At 67.4% G+C, this 19,799-nt stretch overlaps 1 protein-coding gene across 1 annotated transcript; it reads left to right on the top strand.

The window, feature by feature from the left end:
* Window positions 1-1,349: 1,349 nt before the first annotated feature.
* ITGA3 (integrin subunit alpha 3) lies at window positions 1,350-18,295 on the top strand. The gene is made up of 26 exons (XM_030966455.1): window positions 1,350-1,557; window positions 6,955-7,076; window positions 7,166-7,248; window positions 8,011-8,260; window positions 8,542-8,625; window positions 9,600-9,807; window positions 10,449-10,642; window positions 10,946-11,034; window positions 11,164-11,300; window positions 11,393-11,479; window positions 11,551-11,618; window positions 11,702-11,838; window positions 12,717-12,863; window positions 12,947-13,044; window positions 13,148-13,313; window positions 13,390-13,458; window positions 13,591-13,670; window positions 13,761-13,838; window positions 14,191-14,293; window positions 15,001-15,171; window positions 15,952-16,067; window positions 16,159-16,270; window positions 16,918-17,016; window positions 17,111-17,236; window positions 17,775-17,931; window positions 18,154-18,295. The coding sequence occupies exons 1-25, from the start codon at window positions 1,391-1,393 to the stop codon at window positions 17,883-17,885; spliced, it is 3,102 nt and encodes a 1,033-aa protein (XP_030822315.1). The 5' UTR covers window positions 1,350-1,390; the 3' UTR covers window positions 17,886-17,931; window positions 18,154-18,295.
* Window positions 18,296-19,799: the final 1,504 nt, after the last annotated feature.

The following is a 19,799-nucleotide window of genomic DNA, read 5'->3' as shown; positions in this document are numbered from 1 at the left end:
GGGCTCGGTTGTGGGCTGGTACCGGGGCTCGGTGTGTACCGGGTGTGTACCGGAGCTCGGTCTGTACCGGGGCTCGGTGTGTGCCGGGTGTGTACGGGTGTGTGTCGGGCTCGGTGTGTGTGCGTACCGGGGCTCGGTGTGTGCCGGGTGTGTACCGGGTGCGTACCGGGGCTCGGTGGTGTCGGTGGTACGTGTACGTGTACGGGTGTACCGGAGCTCGGTTACCGGGCTCGGTGTGTGCGGTGTGTACCGTGTGTACCCCCTACGTGTGGGGTGGTGGTGTGGTAGGTGTGTAGGGTGTGTGTGAGTGTCCGGTGTGTCCGAGTCGTGTGTACCGGTGTGTACTGCGTACCGGGTGTGTGGCGGTGTGTACCGTGTTACGCTCTGCGGTTACCGGTGTACGAGGTTTACGGGCCGGGGTTACGGGTGTGTACCGGGTGTGTGCCGGGGCTCGGTGTGTACCGGAGCCCGGTGTGTACCGGGTGTGTACCGGAGGGTTACTTTTTGTACCGGAGCTCGGTGTGTGCCAGGGCTCGGTGTGTGCCGGGTGTGTACCGGGGTTCGGGATGGGGACAAGGGATGGGCACAGGGGATGGGCACAGGGAGGTCCCTGTGCCAGGGTCAGCTGCCGCTGCCAGCAGCGCTGCCCGCCGAGTCCCTGCTGCCGTCACTCTTTCCAGTGCCGGTGACACGGCACAGGGGCGCGGGGACACGGGGCGGGGGACACAGGACATCCTGCAGCCCCCCAGGCCGGATTTCCCGGCACGGCGGCTCCCGGTGACCTTTGGCGAGGTCGGGACCGTGACAACCGCGGCCGCCACCCCCGGCGGGGAAGCGGCGATGCTGCCGTGTCCCCACGGCCACCGCGGCTTCCCCTCCGTGTCCCCGCGGGGGCGGGGCTGTCCCGGTGCCGCTCTCGGGGTCCTGCCATGGGGGGGGGGGTCTCACCCCATAAAGGCTCCTAACTTGGGGGTCCCCTCTCTCCTGGGGGGGTCCCATCCCAAAGAGGGGCCAGGTAGGGGGGGGTCCTATCCCGGGGGGATCAGGGCGGGAAGAAGACGGGGAATTGTCCCGCGGGGGTGTAGGAGGGGTCCGTGGGGTGGGGGGCACACGGAGGGTGTGGCAGGGGGCGGGGCCCGGTAGGGGGCGGGGTCTGGGGGTCGCGGTCACCCCCCGGGGCTGCCACAGCTGCCCCAGGTGCTCCCGCCCCTCCCTCCCTCCCCGCGCACCTGCGCTCGCAGGTACCCGCGGTGCGCAGAGGGGCGCGCGGCCCCTTTAAGGGGCGTGTCCGGAAGCGCCGCGGCCCCGCCCCGGGCCCGGCCGGCCCCGCCCCTCCCCGCGCACCGGTCCCGGTGGGGCGGCAGGGCGGGTACGGCGGCCGGTGCGGGACATGGCCCTGCCGGGGCTGCTGCTCGGGCTCGGCCCGGTGCTGCTCGGCGCCGCCGCCGCCTTCAACCTGGACCGCACCTTCCCGGTGCTCAAGGAGGGCCCCGGCGGAGCCCTGTTCGGCTTCTCGGTAGCGCTGCACCGGGAGACGGAGCGGCGGGAGCGGAGCCTGTGAGCGCGGCCGGGGGCCGGGGGGCGAGCCCCGGGAGCTGCGGGAGAGCGGGGGGAGATCCACCTGAGGGGGGGTTGGGACGGAGAAGAACGGGGAGGGGTCCCCCGAGGGGGGGCGGAGGCGTTGGCAGAGATCCCCGTTAGGGTGGGGGTCCCCGTGGGGTGGGGAGGGGTCCCCGTGGGGTGGGGCAGAGCGGGGGGGAAGGTGAGGAGCCCCCCCTTGGGATGGGGGTTCCACGTGGGGTGGGGTCCCTGTGGCGCGGAGGGTCCCCCGGGGGTGTTGGGGGTCCCCAGGGTGGGGAGGGGTCCCTGTGGGGGGTCCCTGTTCTGTGTCAGGGCGAAGTCCCGAGCCCGCGCCGCCGCCGTGGGGGCGGGGCGCACCTCGAGGGGGCTGGGAGGGGCCGGGAGAAGCCCGGGGGGTCCCCGAGCCCAGCTGAGGGGGGGTCCGCGCTCCGCAGTTGGTCCTCGGGGGTCCCTTCCTCGTGGCTTTTCCGCACCCCGTTATTGGCGGGGGTCCCATCGCTGGGGGTCCCACCCAGAGCCCCCTCCTCATTCCCTGCAGCGGGGTCCCGGTGACACCGGCGGGGGGGGGGTCTGACAGCAGCGTGGGGACACCCCCGTGTCCCCCAGGTGGGCTCAGAGCCCCTGCCGGGGGTGGATCCCTCCGCAGCGGAGCGCTCCCGGCCGGCGCCGGCCCTCAGCGGGGCGATGGCGGAGCCCCCGGCGCCCCCCGAGCCGCCCCCGGTGCCGGCGGGGCCCCGTGCCCGGGAACCTGTTGGACTGTGGTTCCTGCTGCCGGCCGGGCAAAGCCCCAACAAAAACCCTTTTCAGCCGGAGCAGTGCCCGTGCCGTCCCACCGCTGTGTCCCCCGCTGTCCCCCCGCTCCCCGCTCCCGTTCCCGCTCCCGTTCCCGGGCGGGAATTCCCGTCCGTGCCGGAGCAGGCTCCGCCGCAGGGCCCGGGCTGCCTTTGTCCCGCTCAAGGGCACGGTTTTCTGCTGGATCACCTTCCCGGCTGCGGGTGGGGGGGTCCTTGGAGCCCCCCGGGGATCCCTTGGAGCCCCCCGGGGATCCCGGTTGTCCCGGGAGGGGCCGGCAGCAGCTGCCGGTGCAGGCATGTGCCGCTCCGCATTCCAGGGATGCATTCGGGGCCGTGGGATGAGGAGCTGCAGCCGCTCCCGTGCAGGAGGAGCGGAGCCGTTCCCTGCGGAGCTCGGGGGGGAGGGGGGTGCGGCACCCCCCCTCCTGCCCCGGGGAACACCTGGGGTCCCCCCGCGGCCGGGCCCTGCCCGCTCCGGTGGCACCGGAGCAGCCGCCGGGGGGCACCGGGCCGGGTTTGCGGCCGGCACCGGGACGGATCCGTTCGTGTCTGCCCAGAACGGCCCCGGGGTGTTCTGGGGGGGCTGTGACAGGGACGCGCCACCCCCACACCTGCGCCACGTGTCCCAGCGTGTCCCAGCGCGGTCCCGGCTGCGGGGGAGCGGCTCCGGAGCCAGAACTTCCCCCCCCCCGGGCATTCCCGGTCCCCGGGAGCCTCCGCCGCCCGTGCCCGTGGCGGGGCCGGGAGCAGCGCAGGGCTCTCTCCGCCCTTGGGGTGGCCCCGGTTCGGGGTGGCGGGGCCGGCGCAGGGGGGGCCCCGGGGGTCGCAGCCGCCGCCCCGGTGCCGGGTGAAGGCTGCGGTGCCCTCTGCTCACACAGGTGCAGGGTGGGGACAGGAAAGGGACATTTCCTGCCACTGTCATCCCCCGTCTGCTGCGGGAGGGGTGTCCCGGGCTCTTTTTTGGGGGGCTGGCTCCAGCTCTGGCTGTCGGGAGCGGAGGGATGCTCCGGGGTAGAGGCGGCGCTCCCGAATTCCCGGGCGGGCTCGGCGGGGCAGGGGCGATAGCGGAGCCCCCCCGTTCGGCCCCGCGAAGGTTTGTTTGTGCCCATGCCAAGGGTGGTTTGTTTGCTCGCCCCTCCCCGGCCAGGTGAGCGCGGGCTGGGAGCGGGGCTCTTATCAGCGCTCCCGAGATTACCGAGCTCCCCCCGCGCCGCCTGCGTCCGGCCGCTCCCACCGGGAGCCGCTCGGGTTCGGTCCGGCCCGGGGTGGGGGTTTGGAGGGTGACCTGGGGAAACTGAGGCACGGCAGATCCGTTCCAGGAAAGCTAAAACCACCTCCGCCTCCCCAAAATCTGCGGCCGGAGGGGAGGCAGCACCCACATCTGCAGCCCCGTGGGAACTGAGGCTCTGCCCGGGGCTCGGGGGTCTCTCCTGATTCCAGCTGGCTGGTGAGGAGAGCGCTCTGCTGGCTGCGTTCCCGGCTTTCCCTCCCCCCGGCCGGGCTTTTGCGGATTGCTGGAGCTGGCTGAGCTCCCCCTGCCTTGGCCCGAGTCCGCCGGGGTCCTGCGGGGCTGCGGCTGCTCGGCAGGAGGAGGGGACGGATGTGGGGCCGTCCGTCCATCCATCCATCCATCCATCCATCCATCCATCCATCCATCCATCCATCCATCCATCCAGGAGCTGTTCCTCCTCTCCCGGCTCCTTCCCAGAGGGGCCCCGCTGGATTTGCGTGCCCGGGGACCCCCACGGCAAGCAGTGGCATTGGGATGGAACCGGGGCCGGGCCGGGTCCCCCCCGGCTCTGTCACCCCCGGCGCGTGGTGGGAGATGGATGAGGAGCCCCCCTCGCTGCCCAGCTGCTCCCTGGGGAGGGGGCTCTGGGTTGGGGGGGTGCACGACCCCCCCTGTTCCATGCTGGGGTGTCCGGGTGGGATTCTCTGCCATCCTCGCCTCTCCCACCCCAGTGGGGGCCGCACTTTGGGGTCCTGGTGCCCGGACCCCCCCAGAGCCCCCCGCTCCCAGCTGAGCCAGCGCTGGCAGGGGGCCCCCCCCGCTCCCATCCAGCCCCCCCTCGCTTGCCAGGGCGGATTAGGACGGAGCACGGCCTCACATTCCTGCTTCCCTCCCGTCCCGGCCTCCCCCTCGTGCCGCTCTTTGACCATCTCCAGCACAACCCCGGCTCCCCGGGCCCAGTGGGACCAGAGCCACAAACTGATCCCGACCCCCCAAATCCCCAAATCCCAGCTCCGCTCCCCCGGGGGCTGCAGCCCCTGGGTGCCCCCCATTGCTCGGGAGGGCCCCGCGTCCCGCACTCCCCCTCTCCCAGGAGACGGAGCTGCGGGTGGGCTGCCGTGCCGTGCCGTGCCGTGCCGGGAATCTTGGCCGGAGGCAGCGGCATGCCGGAGCTGCTTGGCTTGGGTGGGCTCCCGCCCCCCGGCACCGCGGGGTCTGCCTGGGCCGGGACCACCGGGGGAGCCTGGGGGGTCCCGCTGGGGGGACAGGACCCCCCCAATTCTGAGTCACGGCAGCTGCCCTGAGTCACTTCCCCCCAGGTGAGAGGGGACAATGGCGCCCCTTGTGCCCCCCCTTGCAGCTGGGGGGGGCAGATTCCTTTGTGCCGAGCTGGCATCACCAGGAGCCACCCCCCCCTCATTCCCTTCACTTTCCCGCTCTCCGGCACCCCCATCCTGGCATTCCTGCGGGGAGCAGCCCCCCCCGGACCCCCCTTTGGGGTGAGCGGTGCCAACCCTCCCCCCACCTGCAGCCCCGGGCTGACTCAGCCGGCCCGGGGGGGTCCCGGCGTGCCGGGGCGGGGGCTGCCCGGGGCCCCGCATTCCTCCTGCGCCTGGGCTTTGAGTCAGCGCCCGGCCCGCCCGGACGTGCCCGCGCTGCCGGCCCCGCATTGCTCAGCTTCTGCTCAGCTTCTGCTCAGCTTCCCGGCGCTCCCTGCCCGCGGGCGCTGCCGCGGGGACGGCGGCGATGGGCCCCGTCCGCCGGTGCTGGGATGGGAACAGCGCGCTCGGCCCTGTCCTCGCTGGTGGCCCTGCTGAGGACGGGCCAGCTCGGTACAGCAGTGCCCAGAAAGCAGCTCTGGGTACTGTGTCCTGGGTGCCATGTCCTGGGTGCCGTGTCCTGGGTGCCATGTCCCCTCTGTGTCCCGTGTGCCATGTCCCGTGTGCCGTGTCCCGGGTGCCATGTCCCCTCTGTGTCCCGTGTGCCATGTCCTGGGTGCCATGTCCCTTCCAAGTCCTGGGTGTCCTGGGTGTCATATCCTGGGTGCCGTGTCCCCTCTGTGTCCTGTGTGCCATGTCTTGGGTGCCATGTCCTGGGTGCTGTGTCCCCTCCATGTCCTGGGTGTCCCGAGTGCCATGTCCTGGGTGCCGTGTCCCCCCCCGTGTCCCGCCTGCCAGAGCGCGGCACTTCCTCCCCCAGCCCGGCCAGCTCCACTCATTGTCCCGGCGCTCCCAGAGGACTTCCCTGCGGAAAGGCTGGCCCTTCCGGAGCCCTGCGGCCATGCCAGTGCCCCTGCCGGGCCCGCGGGGCCTTGCTTGGGGTCCCCGGCATCTTCCTTTGTGGTGGGGGTTCCCTTCAGCGTTACCTGGAGGGGCTGGAATGCCAATGTCCCCCATGGCACTGCCCTTCCTGAGGGAGGTCACCCCTGGGAGGTGCTGCCTGTCCTGGGCCGGCCCCGTGCTGGCCGAGCCCCTCCGGGGTGAGGGGAGTCTGTCCAGGGTGAGGGGTGTCTGTCTGTCCCAGCTGCCGTCCCTGCTCCGGGTCTGTGTCCTCGTCCTGCATTTCCCGTCCCGCGTTCCCGGTCCCTCATTCTCCATCCCGCATTCCCCGTCCCTCATTCCCCATCCCTCATTCCCCGTCCCTCATTCCCCATCCCTCATTCCCCGTCCCTCATTCCCCGTCCCTCATTCCCCGTCCCTCATTCCCCGTCCCTCATTCCCCATCCCGCGTTCCCCATCCCGCGTTCCCGGTCCCTCATTCCCCGTCCCTCGTTCCCCGTCCCTGGCACGGCCGCTCCGCGCTGTCGCTGTCGGGCCGGACACGCCGCAGCTGCCGGGGCTGCGCAGGGATCAAAGCCCGGCCGGGAAGGGCCGGGGGTGTTTACAAGGGACGGGGCCCCCGGGGCTGCCCTGGGCGTGCAGAGCAGCCCCTCCCTCTTGTTTTCCCCGCCAGCTCAGGTTTGGGGGGTCACTGAGGTTTGAAGGGGTCACTGAGGTTTGGGGGTCACTGAGGTTTGGGGGATCACTGAGGTTTGGGGGTCACTGCGACCCCTCTTCCCACCCCCATGCACAGGGATGGGGGCTCAGCCCTGGGATGGGGTCTGGGAAGGACTGGGGGAGCAATGACTCTGTCAGTCTGTCCCTGAGGCCGTTCGGGGTCCCTGTGTCCCCTTCCAGCTCTGACCCCATTATTTGGGGGTGTCAGGGTGTGACAAACTGGGGAAGCAGCTCCAGTGTGCCCTCCTCAGGGCACCCACCCAGCTCTGCACCCCAAAATGACTTGGGGGGGTTTGGGGGGTCGCACCTCACCCCCCATCAGCCACCCACGTGCCCCCTCTGTGCCCCCCAGGCTGCTGGTGGGGGCCCCCCAGGCCGCGGAGCCGGTGAACGGGACCCGGACGGGTGCTGTGTACGCCTGTCCCCTGAGTGCCACCACCCGCGACTGCCAACGCCTGCCCATCGAGCTCAAGGGTGGGTGACCCCCCCCGGGGTGTGTGACCACCCCAAAACCCCCTGCCCAGGAGGGGGGACCCCCTCTCAGGCCGGCTGTTCCCCCGCAGATGAGCCGGACAAGGCCATCATCGAGGACATGTGGCTGGGGGTGACAGTGGCCAGCCAGCGGCAGCCACCGGGGAGGGTCCTGGTGAGTCTGGGGGGCACCGCGGGGCTTTGCACACCCAGACCCCAGATCTTTGCACACTCAGACCCCAGATCGCAGATCCCTGCACACCCAGATCCCAGATCCTTACACACCCAGATCCCTGCACACCCAGATCCCAGATCCCTGCACACCCAGATCCTTGCACACCCAGATCCCAGATCCTTGCACACCCAGATCCCTGCACACCCAGACCCCAGATTCCAGATCCTTGCACACCCAGATCCCAAATCCTTTGACACCCAGATCCTTACACACTCAGGTCTCAGATCCTTGCACACCCAGATCCTGGTTCTTTACACACACATCCCCTTGGGGTGTCCCTGCACCTTTGAGGTGTCCCCTGAACCTCAGTGTCCCCACTGTCCCCAGGCCTGTGCCCACAGCTACACACGGGTGCTGTGGCTGTTCCTGTCTGTCCCTGTCTGTCCCTGACCTGTCCCTGTCTGTCCCTGAGCTGTCCCCTGTCCGTCCCCGCTCTCCCCAGGCCTGTGCCCACTACTACACACGGGTGCTGTGGCTGTCCCTGTCTGTCCCTGACCTGTCCCTGTCTGTCCCTGTCTGTCCCTGTCTGTCCCTGAGCTGTCCCTGTCTGTCCCTGAGCTGTCCCCTGTCCGTCCCCGCTGTCCCCAGGCCTGTGCCCACCACTACACGCGGGTGCTGTGGCTGTCCCTGTCTGTCCCTGACCTGTCCCTGTCTGTCCCTGAGCTGTCCCCGTCTGTCCCCGCCTGTCCCCGCTGTCCCCAGGCCTGTGCCCACCGCTACACGCGGGTGCTGTGGTCGGGGGCCGAGGCCCAGCGCCGCATGGTCGGCCGTTGCTACGTCCGTGGCAATGACCTGCGCCTGGACCTGGGGGACGAGTGGCAGACGTACCACAATGAGATGTGCAACGCCAACACCGACACCGACGAGACCGGCATGTGCCAGATGGGCACCAGCGCCGGCTTCAGCGCCAACATCATCTACTTCGGGGCGCCTGGCGCCTACAACTGGCAGGGTGAGGGGACAGGGGGGACCTGCCACTCCTGGGGTCACCCCTCTGGGCACCCCTTCTCATGGGGGTTCCCTTTGGGGGGACACCTCCTTCCCTGGGGGGTCTGTGCCTACATGGGACACCCATGGGACCCCATTCCTGAGGTGCCCATGCCCCTCTGGGACACCCATGGGACCCCATTCCTGAGGTGCCCGTGCCCCTGTGGGACCCCCCAGTCCCTCCCCGAGGTCCCCCTGCCCCTGTGGGACCCCCCAATGCTGAGTGTGACCCCCTCCTCACCCCAGGCACCGATTACATGCTGCAGAGGGAGACGTGGGACCTGCACGACTTCTCCTACCCCAACACCAGGAACGGCAACACCTACATAGGTGAGGGGGGAGCCCCGGGGGGGTTTGGGGTGAGCAGGAGGAGGAGGAGGAGCTTTGGAGGGGGTGGGGGGGCTCAGGGAGGCTTGAAGAACCCCCCTGGATGGTGAGAGTGGGGGGCCAGTGGTGACATTGGGGTGACATGGGGGAAGAAGTTGGGGTGAGGAGGAGCTTTGGGGGCTGTGAGATTCGGGCGTGGATGTTGAAGGCACGAGGGACACTTGGGGACACTTGGGGACACTTGGGAGCACTCAGGGACACGTGGGAACACTTGGGGAGCACCTGGGGACATTTGGGGACACTCGGGAGCACTTGGGAACACTTAGGGACACTTGGGAGCACTCGGGAACACTTGGGAACTCTTGGGGACACTCAGGGACACTCGGGGGACCCTTGGGGACACTTGGGAACACTCAGGAACACTTAGGGAGCACTTGGGAACACTCAGGGACACTCGGGGGACCCTTGAGAACACTTGGGGACACTTGGGAACACTCGGGGGACTCCTGGGGACACTCGGGGACACTCGGGGACATTTGGGGACACTCGGGAACACTCGGGAACACTTGGGGACACTCGGGGAGCACTTGGGAACACTCGGGGACACTCGGGGACACTCAGGGACACTTGGGAGCACTTGGGGACAATTGGGAAGACTTGGGGACACTCGGGGACCTTCGGGGACACCTAGGGACACTTGGGGACTCTTGGGGACACTCGGGGACCCTTGGGGACACTCGGGAGCACTTGGGGACGCTTGGGGAAAATCAGGGGACACTCGGGGACACTCGGGAGCACTTGGGGACTCTTGGGGACACTCGGGGACACTTAGGGAGGGTGTGAGCTGTTCCCAGTGCTCCCCCCGAGATCCCCGGGGCTGGGGGGCCTCGGGGCAGGGTTTGCGGTGTTTGCGGGGCTCGGGGAGCACACGAGGGGGTCTGGGGGCTCCCGTGCCCCCCCTGACGCGGCCCCCGCAGGGTACACGGCCGAGGTGGGCAGCGCGGTGCTGCAGCGGGAGGCGGTGACGCTGGTGACGGGCGCGCCGCGGTACCGGCACACCGGCGCCGTGCTGCTGCTGAGCCGCGGCGCCCGGCAGACGCTGAACCGGAGCCTGCTGCTCCCCGGGCCACAGGTCGGCTCCTACTTCGGCAGCGCCCTCGCCCTGGCCGACCTCAACAACGACGGGTGAGGGGCTGCGACCCCCGGGCTGCGGGGCGGGGCTCACCTGCGGCTCACCTGGGCTGGCTCTGGCCGCTCCTGGGGCTGCGGGGTCCTGCTTAGGGCGTCCTGAAGCTCAGGTGGGCTTGGACCCCAAGGTTCCCAGGGGTGGGGGTCTCACCTGGAGCACCCTGCAGCTCCTGAGGGTGGAGGTCTCACCTGGGACACCTTGCAGCTCCCAGGGGTGGGGGTCTCAGTTGGGATGTCCTAAAGCTCAGGTAGGCTTGGACCCCAAAGTTCCCAGGGGTGGGGGTCTCACCTGGGGCTCCCTGCAGCTTCCAGGGGTGGGGGTCTCACCTGGAGCAGCTCCTGAGGGTAGGGGTCTCACCTGGGGCTCCCTGCAGCTCCTCAGGGTGGGGGTCTCACCTGGAGCAGCTGCTGAGGGTAGAGGGTCTCACCTGGGGCTCCCTGCAGCTCCTCAGGTTGCGGGTCTCACCTGGAGCATCACCCCTGGGACCCTGTGGTCCCAGCTCTGGGCTGGGGCAGTTTTTTTTTTGGGGGGGTGGTCCCATTTTCACACCTCTGGGGGTGTCCCCCCTGCTCCAGGCGTGTGGGGTGGGGGCCGTGTTGCAGCCCCAGCCCCGAGCACCCCGCTGCTGTCCCCACAGGTGGCAGGACCTGGTGGTGGGAGCCCCCTACTACTTCGAGAGGAAGCAGGAGGTGGGGGGCGCCGTGTTCGTGTACATGAACGAGGCTGGGGGCTTCCAGCAGCTCCCCAGCCTGGTCCTCACCGGGCCCAGCTACTCCGGCTTCGGCTTTGCCCTGGCCAGCATCGGGGACATCAACCAGGACGGGTTCCAGGGTGAGTGGCTGGGGACACCTTTGTGGGGAGCTGCTTTTTGGGGAGACACGGTGGGGGGGGCTCAGGAAAGGAGGGGGCCTGGAGGGGTCTCTGGAGATGTTTGGGGTGAAGAGGAAGAGATTTGGGAGAGGCTGGAGATCCTGGTTGTCCCATTATCGCTTCTGCCCATCCCTCCCTCCCTCCTGTGCTGAGTTTGTGGGGTCTCACGGGAAGGGGGGACCCCAGACGTGGCCAGGGCTGGAGATGGGAGTTTGGGGTGCCAGGGAGGGCCCTGGGGGGCTGACCCTGCTCTTGTCCCCCCAGATATCGCCGTGGGGGCTCCTTTTGAAGGGCCTGGCAAGGTTTACATCTACCACAGCAGCGCCGAGGGGCTGCGGGACCGACCCCGGCAGGTAACGGCCCCGGGGAGCCCTGAGCGGGCCAGGAGCTGCATCCCTCCCCAGGAGCAGCCCTTTGGACACCCCTGAGACCCCCCCCCCACCGCAGGGCACTGGGTGAGACCCCCCTGCCCCCCAATGCAGGTGATCAGCGGGGCAGAGCTGGGCCCCACCGGGATAAAAACCTTCGGGTACTCACTGAGCGGGGGGCTGGACATGGACGGGAATTCCTACCCGGACCTGCTGGTGGGCAGCCTGAGCGAGCGAGTGGTCCTGCTCAGGTACAGCAATGGGGACAGGGGACAGGTGTCCTGCCACCCCTGGGGGGTGGGCACGGGGCAGGGGGGCTCAGCCAACCCCAATCCCTGCCCAGAGCCCGGCCCGTGATCAACATCCTGGACAAGACCTTCACGGTGACCCCCAGCAAGGTGGACCCTGCCCAGTGCACGCCCAAGTCCTGGTGAGTCCCCGGTGTCCCCGTGGCTGCCGGTGGCACCCCTGGTTCGGCTGACAGCCCCTCTGTCCCCCCAGCATGACGGTGACCCTGTGCTTCTCCTACAACCAGAGTGCGGGGGACCCCAACTACAGCGAGAGGATCAGTGAGTGGGGGGTGCTGGGGGGACATGGGGACATGGGGACACCTCGTGGGGGTGTTTGTTGGACAACTCGTGCTGTCCCCCAGCCCTGCAGTACACGCTGGAGGCCGACAAGGACCGGCACCCGCCCAGGGTCAGGTTCTCGGGGTCCCAATCTGCCACCTACACCGGGGACTTCTCCATGCCGGACACCCGCTGCCAGTCCCAGGAGCTCCTGCTGCTGGTGAGTGTCCTTGCCTCCATCCATCCATCCATCCATCCATCCATCCATCCATCCATCCATCCATCATCCATCCATCCATCCATCCATCCATCCATCCATCCATCCATCCATCGTCCGTCCATCGTCCATCCATCCATCCATCCATCATCCATCCATCCATCCATCCATCCATCCATCCATCCATCCATCCATCCATCCATCCATCGTCCGTCCATCGTCCATCCATCCATCCATCCATCATCCATCCATCCATCCATCCATCCATCCATCCATCCATCCATCCATCCATCCATCGTCCATCCATCCATCCATCCATCCATCCATCCATCCATCCATCCATCCATCCATCCATCCATCCATCCATCCATCCATCCATCCATCCATCCATCCATCCATCCATCCATCCATCCATCCATCCATCCATCCATCCATCCATCCATCCATCCATCCATCCATCCATCCATCCATGCATCCATCCTCCATCCATCATCCATCCATCCATCCATCCATCCATCCATCCATCCATCCATCCATCCATCCATCCTCCATCCATCCATCCATCCATCCATCCATCATCCATCCATCCATCCATCCATCCATCCATCCATCCATCATCCATCCATCCATCCATCCATCCATCCATCCATCCATCCATCCATCCATCCATCCATCCATCCATCCATCCATCCATCCATCCATGCATCCATCCTCCATCCATCATCCATCCATCCATCCATCCATCCATCCATCCATCCATCCATCCATCCATCCATCCCTGTGATCATCTCTGGGGTCTCTCACTGGGCTGCCAGCAGCACAGGGGATCCCCAGCCGTGGCTGGAGCTGAGTTTGGGGTCACACAAATCCCACCCCTGCAGGACAACATCCGGGACAAGCTGCACCCCATCGTGCTCTCCATGAACTACTCCCTGCTGGAGAGGCCCAGAACCTTCCAGCTGGGCCCCCACTCCCTGGACGCCTTCCCCGTGCTCAACCAGGACCAGTCCCACGAGAACGAGACCAAGGTGTGCCGGGCTGGGGGGGTGGAGGGACACTCTGGGGTGCCACCAGCATGGCAGGGGCTCAGGGGACATCCCTGTCCCTGCAGATCGAGTTCCAGAAGGAATGTGGCTCCGACAACCAGTGCTACAGCAACCTCCAGCTCCGGAGCAGCTTCGTCACCGAGCAGAACCAGCCTCTGCCCAGGTGACAGTGGGGCCCTGTGTGTCCCCTCATCCCCAGGGGTGTCCCCTTGTCCCCAGGGCTGTCCCCGTGCCATGGTGACGCTGACCCCACTGTCCCCGCGCAGGGTGAACGGCACCCAGGTGCTGCAGTACAGCCGGGACGTGCGCAAGCTGCACCTGAGCATCAACATCACCAACGTGCCCTCGGCGCCCTGGAACGGCGAGGACGCCCACGAGGCCCTGCTGAACGTCACCGTGCCCCCCAGCCTGCTGCCCTCCTCCGTCCGCCCGGTACGGGGGGCACCCCGGGGCCCCGGCTCCCACCGGGTGTTCCTCAGGGGGTTCCTGACCCTCCTGTCCCCCCCAGAGTGGAGCCTGCACCTTTGGGGACACGGTGCTGTGTGAGCTGGGAAACCCCTTCAAGAGGAACCAGAGGGTGAGAGCTGCCCCCAGCACCCCAGCCCCCAGCCGCCCCCAGCTGCCCCCAGCCGCCCCCAGCTGCCCCCCGGCCCTTCCTGGGGGGCTCAGCGGGGCTCAGCTGCTCCCCGTGCCCCCCCACCCCGTGCAGGCAGAGCTGACCATCACCTTCGAGGCCATCGGGATCATGCTGGACACGCGGGAGGTGGAGGTGTGGCTGGACCTGTCCACGTGAGTGCGAGGGGCGGGACGGGGGCGGGCGTGGTCCCGGTGGGACCGGGAGATGCCGATCCCGGTGCCCCATTCCCGGTGTCCCGGCAGGCAGAGCACCCAGGAGGATCTGCAGCCCGTGCTGGCCAAGCTGCTGGTGGATTACAGCATCCAGTCCTCGCTGAGCATGTGAGTGGCCCCTGCACCCCTCTTTTGTGTCCCCTGCGCCCCTCTGTGTCACCTCCATCCCCTCTGTGTCCCCTGCACTCCTCTTTGTGTCCCCTGCGCCCTCTCTGTGTCCCCTCCACCCTCTCTGTGTCACCTCCATCCCCTCTGTGTCCCCTGCACTCCTCTTTGTGTCCCCTCCATCCTCTTTGTGTCCCCTGCACCCCTCGGTGTCCCCTCCATTGCCCCCACCTGAGTCTGGCTGTGCTCTCCGTGTCCCGGGAGGGGACAGGGGACAATGGGACAATGGGACAATGGGACAATGGGACGTCCCCCGTGCCCCTCACGCCGTTCCCGTCCCCCATCCCGTTCCCAGAGCCTCCTCCCACATCCAGTCCTACTTCAGCGGGACCGTGGTGGGCGAGTCGGCCATGAAACGGGAGCAGGACGTGGGCAGCCCCCTCACCTTCGACTTCCAGGTGAGCCGGGCCTGGCCGGCGCCGGAGGGAAGCGGATTTGGGAATCGCGGGAGGGAAATTTGGGAACATCGAAGGGATTTGGGAACGCGGAAGGGAAGCGGATTTGGGAACATCGGAGGCAAGCGGAATATGGGAGGCAAGCGGATTTGGGAACGTGGCAGAGAACCAGATTTGGGAATACCGGAGGGAAGCGGACTTGGGAACGCGAGAGGGAAGCGGATTTGGGAATGCAGGAGGGAAGCGGATTTGGGAACACCGCAGGGAGGTGGATTTGGGAATACTGGAGAGAAGCATATTTGGGAATGTCAAAGGGAAGCGGATTTGGGAATGCGGGAGAAAGGAGGATTTGGGAACGCTGGAGGAAGGAGAATTTGGGAACATGGGAGGGAAGTGGATTTGGGAATACCAAAGGGAAGCGGATTTGGGAACGTGGGAGGGAGGCAGATTTGGGAACACAGGAGGGAAGCGGATTTGGGAATGTCGAAGGGAAGCAGATTTGGGAATACCGGAGAAAGGAGGATTTGGGAACCCGGGAGGGAAGTGAATTTGAGAACATGGGAGGGAAGCGGATTTGGGAATGTCAGAGAGAAGCAGATTTGGGAATACTGGAGGGAAGCGGATTTGGGAACGCGAGAGGAAGGAGGATTTGGGAACACGGAGAGAAGCGGATTTGGGAATACCAGACCCACATCCCACCCTGCCCGCAGGTGACCACCAAAGGCGAGTCCCTGGGCACGCTGGGCACCATCCTGCTGGGCTTCGAGTGGCCCTACGAGATCCCCAACGGCAAATGGCTCCTGTACCCCACCGAGATCCTGGTGAACGGCAACGACACGTGCCACCCCCCCGGGGGGCTCATCAACCCCCTCAACCTCACCGTGAGTGCCCGGCGCCCTCAGGGCCGTGTCCCTGCCCCACCACGGGGGTCCTTCAGCCCCCCGGAATGGCTCTGATGGGCTCGTGTTCCCCCTCAGCTCCTGCAGGACCTGGGATATCCTGCAGCCCCCAGGGGTGGGGGTCTCACCTGGGATATCCTGCAGCCCCCAGGGGTTGGGGGTCTCACCTGGGATATCCTGCAGCTCCTGAGGGTGGGGGTCTCACCTGGCATATCCTGCAGCTCCTGAGGGTGGGGGTCTCACCTGGGATATCCTGCAGCTCCCAGGGGTTGGGGTCTCACCTGGGATATCCTGCAGCTCCCAGAGGTGGGGGTCTCACCTGGGATATCCTGCAGCTCCCAGGGGTGGGGGTCTCACCTGGGATATCCTGCAGCCCCTGAGGGTGGGGGTCTCACCTGGGATATCCTGCAGCCCCTGAGGGTGGGGGTCTCACCTGGGATATCCTGCAGCTCCCAGGGGTGGGGGTCTCACCTGGGATATCCTGCAGCTCCCAGAGGTGGGGTCTCACCTGGGATATCCTGCAGCCAGGGGTGGGGGTTCACCTGGGATATCCTGCAGCTCCTGAGGGTGGGGGTCTCACCTGCATATCCTGCAGCTAGGGTGGGGGTTCACCTGGGATATCCTGAGGGGTGGGGGTTCACCTGGGATATCTGCAGCTGAGGGTGGGGTTCATGGGATATCCTAGTAGGGGTGGGGGTTCACTGGGTATCCTGCAGCGTTGATTGAGTGGGGGGGGTATGGGTATCCTATGTCCCCCCTCAGCTCCTGCAGGAGCAGGCTCCATCCCGGCGGCGGCGGGAGCTGGAGCCCCCCGAGCCGGGGGAGCCCCCGGTCACCTTGGCCACCCGGCGCCGCCGCCCGTGTGCTGGGTGGGTGGGGCGGGCATTCCCCCTCCGGGCACTGCCCCCGCTCCTCCCGGGCACCGGGGCGGTGCTTTGGGCCCACCCTGACCCCCGTGTGCCCCCAGAGCTGCTCGGCGGGCACAGCGCGCTGCGTGTGGCTCGAGTGTCCCCTGCTGCACACGCAGCTCCCCTCCAGCTTCAGCCTGCGCGCCCGCGTCTGGAACAGCACCTTCATCGAGGTCAGTCCCGCCGAGGGGCTGCGGGCTCTGAGCCCTGCGGGGTGTTAAACAGGGCTCTGAGTCTGCCAGGAGCTGGCAGCCACCCCTGGGTGTCCCTGCTGTCACCTGTGTCGCCGCTCCATCCGTGTGTCACCCGTCATCCGTGTCTCCATCATCCGTGTCTCCATTACCATCCGTGTCCCCATCATCCACGTCCTCATCATCCATGTCCCCGTCATTCTCCATGTCCTCCTCATCCATGTCCCCATCATCCATGTCTCCATCATCATCCTCATCCCCATCATCCGTGTCTCCATCATCATCTGTGTTGCCATCATCCATGTCCCCATCATCCGTGTCTCCATCATCATCCTCATCCCCATCATCCGTGTCCCCATCATCCATGTCCCCATCATCCATGTCCCCATCATCCATGTCCCCATCATCATCCATGTTCCCATCATCCGTGTCCTTGTCCGCATCCATGTCCCCGTCATTCTCCATGTCCTCCTCATCCATGTCCCCATCATCCGTGTCTCCATCATCATCCATGTTCCCATCATCCGTGTCCTTGTCATCCATGTCCCCATCATTCTCCATGTCCTCCTCATCCATGTCCCCATCATCATCCCCATGTTGTCCTCTGTGTGTCCCACCCCTGTCCCCAGGAGTTCCGGGACTTTGACCGTGTGAAGGTGACGGGCACGGCCACGCTGTTCCTGCGCTCGCAGGTGCCCACCATCACCATGAGGAACCACACGGTGCGGGTGAGCCTCGCCAGAGCCCTTACTGGGGCACACGGGGCGGGACTGGGGCCGCTGGAGCCCCCAGCCCCAACGAGCCCCTTCCCACCCCCCCCAGTTCTCCGTGGACGTGGACTCGGAGCTGCAGGAGGAGCAGCCGGCCGAGATCGCGCTCTGGCTGGTGCTGGTGTCGGTGGCAGCCGGGCTGCTGCTGCTGGGGCTCATCATCCTCCTCCTCTGGAAGGTGAGGGGGGTCCCAAATCCCCTTCCCAGGGTGGAGGGGGTGCAGGAGCCGCGCTGAGACCCGCCAGGCTCGTGTCACCCGTGGTCACCTCCTGGCAAGGGACACAAGGGACTCGTGGCTGGATGATTGTCCCCTCGGCTAGAAGGTGCCCCCCGAGGGTGGCAGGTGTCCCCCAGGTGGGTGGTGCCCTCCCGGGAGGAAGATTCCCGCCTGGAGAGGGATGAGGAAGAGGAGCAGAGACATCCTCAACGTGCTTGGGGTGCAAAACATTTTGGGGTGTGCGCCCAAAGGAGGCTGAACCTCCTTCCCTGTGGCTGCGCTGCAGGAACTGGGGGACCCCCCACAGCCCCCTGGGGGCACCCCCAGCTTCTTGAAGCCCCTCTTTTACCCAAGAGGGGTCACTGGGTCTGCAGGACCCCCCCACCCCGCAGCATCCCTGTGAGGCATCCCCCTGCCCCGCTCCCCCCACCTGCGGGGGGGTGCCCGGGACCCCCCCAGCCGCTGTCCCGACCCCCTGACCCTGTCCCCTTCCCTGCAGTGCGGGTTCTTCCGGCGGGCCAACACCCGGGCCATGTACGAGGCCAAGGGGCAGAAGGCAGAGATGAGGATCCAGCCGTCGGAAACCGAGCGGCTCACGGACGACTACTAACGGGGGGCACCCCCCGTGCCCCCCCGAGCGCCGCGGGCCCCGCCTGGTAATGCCCCGTGGGGCCGGGCTGCAGCGGCACCTTCCTCCTCTTCAGCCTCCTCTTCCTCTGTCCCGCAGGGTCCCTCAGGGCTCCGCGGGCTCTCCCAGCGGCTCCAGGATCGCTGCTCCCTTTGCTCTGCTCTTCGCCGCCTCGGGGGTCTCTCTCCCTGTCCCTGACCCTCTCGGGCCCCTCCCTGACCCGCTGTCCCCTCTGTGTCTCCCCTCGCAGTGCGACTTTTTCCAGCGGACCCGCTACTACCGGATCATGCCCAAGTACCACGCGGTGCGGATCCGGCAGGAGCAGCGCTACCAGCCCGGGGGGCTCCTGCCCCGCCGCCGCCGCAAGAAGCTCTGGGTGACCAAGTGGCAGGAGCCGGACAAGTACTACTGACCCCCTGTCCCCGCCCGGGCCCCCGCCAGGGGGGCTCTGACTTTGCACAAGCGCATCTCCCCCTGCCCCGACCCTCGGACGCGGCCGCCGCCGGCCTTGGCTCCCGCAGCTCCTCCCGGTTCTCCCGGGGGGCTCCGGTTCTCCCGGGCAGATCCCGCAGCCCCTCCCGGTTCTCCCGGGATGCTCCCACAGCCCCTCCCGGTTCTCCCGGGATGCTCCCGCAGCCCCTCCCGGTTCTCCCGGAAGGCTCCGGTTCTCCCGGAAGGCTCCGGTTCTCCCGGGGGGCTCCGGTTCTCTCGGGGGGCTCTTGCACGCTCGTGCCTTGCACGCTTGTGGGGGAGACCCCCCCAAATGTGCCCCCCCCGCTGTCCCCGCAGTGCTGCCGGCCTCACCGAGTGCCTTGCCCCCCCCCCCCCGCCCCGCGCAGACACTCCGCTCGCCACCTCCCTGTCCTTGTCCCTTTGTCCCCAACCTCCCTGGGACACCTCCCTGCAGGCCGGGACACGCTCGCCCCCCTCCCCTGGGTAATGGGTGCGGGACCCCTCTGCTTTCCCTGGATGGGGGCTGGGGGAGCTCATTGCCTCCTGCACCCCCTCCTCACCGCAAACCCCGCGGGGGTCTCCCCCTTCAAACCCCATGGGGGTCTCCCTCCCCTCCCGACCCCAGACCCCTCCTGCTGTTCTCGCAGCTTTGCCTTTGCGGGGGGTGCAGCGCTTCAGGCCGTGTCCCCCCATCCCATCCCATCCCATCCCATCCCATCCCATCCCATCCCATCCCATCCCATCCCATCCCATCCCATCCCATCCCATCCCATCCCCGCCCCGGGGCTCGCTGTCCTGCCCCACGGGGTTAAATTATTCCGTGTTTCGGTGTTTCGGTGTCGAGTCCCGGCACCCGGTCGGTACCGGGGGCAGCTGGGGAGGGGGTCCTGCACCCCCAGCCGGCCCCCAAACCCCCCCTCTCCCTTCCTCGCCGGGGCCCAATAAAGGCTCGCTCTGGGATTTGTAACCTCGTGTCCCCTCCGTGCCCTGGCTGCCGGGATGGGGGGGGGTGGGCTGGGATTTGGGGGTTTTTGGGGCAAAAAGAGGACGAGGGGGGGGGATGATGTATCCGGGGCGCAGAGGGTGATTGGGGGGGTAATGCGGGGATTGGGGTGGGCTCAGAGCCCCCCAGAACCTTCGGGAAAGGTTCAAACCTCCCCAAAACACCCCGGAAAGGCGTCTGGGACCCCCCAGGGGCTGATGGGAGCCCCGGTTATGCAAATTAGCGGCGGTGCGTCAGCGAGGGGCGGGGTTAACCCGGGAGGGGCGGGGCCTAAAGCAGAGCGGGCGCTGATTGGCCGCGAAGCGCGCGGTGATTGACAGCGGAGCGGGCAGCATTAACTCGCCTGAGGGGCGTGGTTCGCGGTGATTGACAGCAGCGGGTGCAGCATAACTTCGCTGAGGGGCGTGGCTCCTTGTGATTGACAGCGGGGCGTGCTCCAT

The sequence above is a fragment of the Camarhynchus parvulus genome, chromosome 27 (assembly GCF_901933205.1).
Source record: "Camarhynchus parvulus chromosome 27, STF_HiC, whole genome shotgun sequence".
In the NCBI taxonomy this organism is placed as follows: domain Eukaryota; kingdom Metazoa; phylum Chordata; class Aves; order Passeriformes; family Thraupidae; genus Camarhynchus; species Camarhynchus parvulus.
The sequence above is the reverse complement of the archived record's forward strand: the minus strand, read 5'-3'. Positions and strand labels throughout refer to the sequence as shown.

What these genes read in the sequence shown, in the direction of transcription:
- ITGA3 (XM_030966455.1), top strand. Translation starts at nt 1,391, where the DNA reads ATGGCCCTGCCGGGGCTGCTGCTCGGGCTCGGCCCGGTGCTGCTCGGC. An exon ending in CAGTGCACGCCCAAGTCCTG is followed by an intron (nt 11,480 to 11,550) that starts GTGAGTCCCCGG and finishes CTGTCCCCCCAG; the next exon opens with CATGACGGTGACCCTGTGCT. An exon ending in CCCTCACCTTCGACTTCCAG is followed by an intron (nt 14,294 to 15,000) that starts GTGAGCCGGGCC and finishes CCCTGCCCGCAG; the next exon opens with GTGACCACCAAAGGCGAGTC.